Source organism: Mandrillus leucophaeus, unplaced genomic scaffold, assembly GCF_000951045.1.
Source record: "Mandrillus leucophaeus isolate KB7577 unplaced genomic scaffold, Mleu.le_1.0 Scaffold146, whole genome shotgun sequence".
Classification (NCBI taxonomy): Eukaryota; Metazoa; Chordata; class Mammalia; order Primates; family Cercopithecidae; genus Mandrillus; species Mandrillus leucophaeus.
This window is the reverse complement of record NW_012101432.1, coordinates 2,352,868-2,356,439: the sequence shown is the minus strand read 5'-3', so window position 1 is coordinate 2,356,439 and position 3,572 is coordinate 2,352,868. Positions and strand designations below refer to the sequence as shown.

The 3,572-nt window shown below is 35.1% G+C and overlaps 1 protein-coding gene across 2 annotated transcripts in view; it reads right to left on the bottom strand.

The window, feature by feature from the left end:
• Positions 1–3,572, bottom strand: part of ORC2 (origin recognition complex, subunit 2) — a 61,090-nt gene that overhangs the window by 39,911 nt on the left and 17,607 nt on the right. For both annotated transcript variants that reach the window (XM_011974524.1, XM_011974525.1), the window contains exon 5: positions 323–412. In XM_011974524.1, the coding sequence (XP_011829914.1) occupies positions 323–412 (90 nt within the window). The remainder of the gene's footprint in view (positions 1–322; positions 413–3,572) is intronic.

Here is a 3,572-nt window from a genome sequence, read left to right as displayed (position 1 = left end):
AAAAAAAAAAAAAAAAGAAAGAAAAAGAAACTAAGCTACATATTTTGGAGAGGACTAAAGAAAAACAGACTGTGCTCATACTACAGGAAGCTTATAATCTAGCTGAAAACAGAAGACATCTGAGCATGTAAAAAACCAAATGAACTTAACTGTGCTTAATATAACATCCTTCTTTTAGGGAATGTCTCATTATTCCCTAAACCATAGGGAATCTGTCTTCATTCCTATAGGAAATACAGTAGTATGATAATCATGGGGAATGTGGTTAAATCTACCTTAGGAAAGATGAATAATAGTTACAGAAATCAGAAAAGCAACATACCTAATTTAGCCATCTTTTCAGAGTGTTTTCTATTCTGAAAAGAATAAACTTTATTTCCACCACCTGTAGCAGAGCCATTTTTCAACGATTCTGAAAGAAAAAATGCAACATACATTTAGGAAAAAAGAACAAAATTAACAGAAAAAGAAATTTTGACAAAAAACTAAAGATCTGTACCCCTCACAGCCTTGCATAAAGGTTTAACTATATTTATATATAAAATATTTAGAAATACATTGTAAAGAAAACAGGCTATGGAACTGTTTTTATAGGTTTTAACATGCTATTCAAAGATACACAGACATCTATGTAAAAATACAAAAACATGGCAAAACCCCAGATTAGAGGGATATGCATTCAATTCATAACAACAGTTGCCCCTGGGGAGGGAGGACTAAAAGGACTTTATTGGTTATATTTATTTTCTGAAGCAAAGATGAAAAGTACAATTGTTGAGGTTGAGATTTAAACAGCTGTTTTATGGTAGAAGCTTTCTTGGCCGGGCCCGGTGGCTCACACCTATAATCCCAGCACTTTGGGAGGCTGAGCCAGGTGACCATGAGGTCAGGAGATCGAGAGCATCCTGGCTAACACGGTGAAACCCCGTCTCTACTAAAAATACAAAAAATTCAGCTGGGCATGGGGGCACACGCCTGCAGTCCCAGCTACTCAGGAGGCTGAGGCAGGAGAACTGCTTGAACCCAGGAGGCGGAGGTTGCGGTGAGCAGAGATTGTGCCACTGCACTCTAGCCTGGGCGATAAAGTGAGACTCCAACTCAAAAAAAAAAAAAAAAAAAGCTTTCTTAACAGATGTTGACATTCTTCAGTCTCCTCTTTAAATATCAACTGCTACCTACAACACAGTGAACATTCATTTCTAGTATCCTACTCCCTAACACAGCAATTTCCAACATGTGGCCTGAGGGTTGCCAGGATCCCTGAGGTCAAAATTACTTCTTAATAATACTAAGACATTAATTACCTTTTGATTCTCAATCAAGAGTGTACAGTGAGGTATGCCAGAGACAACATGACGTGATAACAAGTTATCATATTGACTAATGGAATGTGTGAAGCAGGTAAGAAAATCCAGTTGCCTTCAGTGAAGCCAGAAATTAAAAATATAAAACAATGCCCTCCTCATTACGTTTTTGAAACCGTTGTTTTTCATTTAAATATGTGATGTATTGTCAATACTTAATGAATTTATTAGAAAATAGTGTCAAACTTTCCAAAATGTGTGCTCATCCTCCTTATTGCTTAAGCTTTCCTAGTGATCTATATTCCTACTAACTTGGTTTTATCCAAATTCCTTAATCTTTGCCAAACAATGGGTATAAACTGAATCTCATGAAAAGATGTGTCTTAATTTGTGTTTCCTTAATCATTACTGACATAGAACATTTTTTTACAGGTATCTTCTCAGAAAAAAAAACCTTCTTTACACTGTGGCTTGTCTTTACACTCTTTTTATGGTGTCATTTGAAGGAAAGTGCTGGTTTCTTATAAAATAGACTTTACACTAGTCTTTTTACTGTCACCATAGTTTTGCATTTTCCAGAATGTCATATAGTTGGAATCATACAGTATGTAGCCTTTTCAGATTAGCTTCTTTCACTTAGTAACATACTTTTAAGGTCCTTTCATGTCTTGTTCATAGCTTGATAGCTTTTTCATTTAAGTGCTGAATACTCCATGCTCAGGATGTGCCAGTTTGTTCATTCATTCATCTACTGAACGACCTCTTTGTTGCTTCCAAGTTTTGGCCATTATGAATGAAATTGCTATAAAGGTCCACCTGCAGGTTTTTGTGTGGACATGTTTTCAACTCATTTGGGTAAATACTAAGGAGCATAACTGCTGAATTATATGGTTAGAGTATGTTGAATTTTGTAAGCAGCAGCACAGCTGTTTTTCATGGGGCTGTACCATTTTGCATTAACTACAGATAAATGAGTTCTTGTTGCTCCACATCCTAACCAGTATTTGGTGGTATTGGTGCTTTGGATTTTGGCTATTCTAATAGGTGTATAGTGGTATCTCATTTTGTTTAAATTTGCAATTCCTTAATGATATGATATTGAGCATATTTTCATATGCTTATTGGCCATCTGTTTATTTTCCTTGATAATAAAGAATAAAAATAGATGGCAAATACACATATAGTATCTGTTCAAATACCTATTTGCCTATTTTTAATTGTTTTCTTATTGCTGAAGTTTAAGAACTCTTTATATATTTTGGATTAAAAGTCCTTTATCAGACATGTCTTTTGCAACATTTTGTTCTAGTCTGTAGTCTTCTCATTTTCTTGAGAAACAATGAATGGTAATTAGTTGATTTTGTCAATCTTTTCTTTTGATTACATATTTTGTAAGAAAACTTTCTATAATCAAGACCAAAACCACATTCTATTTTCATCTAAAAGCATTTACAATTTGCTTTTCATGTTTAAATAATCAAGGTATTTAATCTGTTTATAAAGGGAGGTAGAGGGTCTTTTTTTTTAAAGGGAATATACAATTGTCCCATCACCATTTACTGACCAAGTTCATCGCTACCCCAGTGATCTGCAATGCTACTCCTATAGCATATCTAGTTTTCATATATGCACAAGTCTATTTATGGAGAACTTGTTACTACAATTATAGAACTAGAATATATAATTAGAATACAGAATGTATAACTATATTTATTTTTTTAATATATTTTACTTTATGTTCTAGGGTACACGTGCACAACATGCAGGTTTGTTACATGTGTATACATGTGCCATGTTGGTATGCTGCACCCATTTACTCATCATTTACATTAGGTGTATCTCCTAATGTTATCCCACCCCACTCCCCACACCTCACAACAGGCCCCGGTGTGTGATGTTCCCCTTCCTGTGTCCAAGTGTTCTCATTGTTCAGTTCCCACCTATGAGTGAGAACATGCGGTGCTTGGTTTTCTGTTTTTGTGATAGTTTTTGAGAATGATGATTTCCAGCTGCATCCATGTCCCTACAAAGGACATGAACTCATCCTTTTTTATGGTTACATAGTATTCCATGGTATATATGTGCCACATTTTCTTAACCCAGTCTGTCATTGATGGACATGTGCGTTGGTTCCAAGTCTTTGCTATTGTGAATAGTGCCTCAATAAATATAAGTGTACATGTGTCTTTATAGCAGCATGATTTATAATCCTTTGGGTATATACCCAGTAATGGGATGGCTGGGTCAAATGGTATTTCTAGTTCTAGA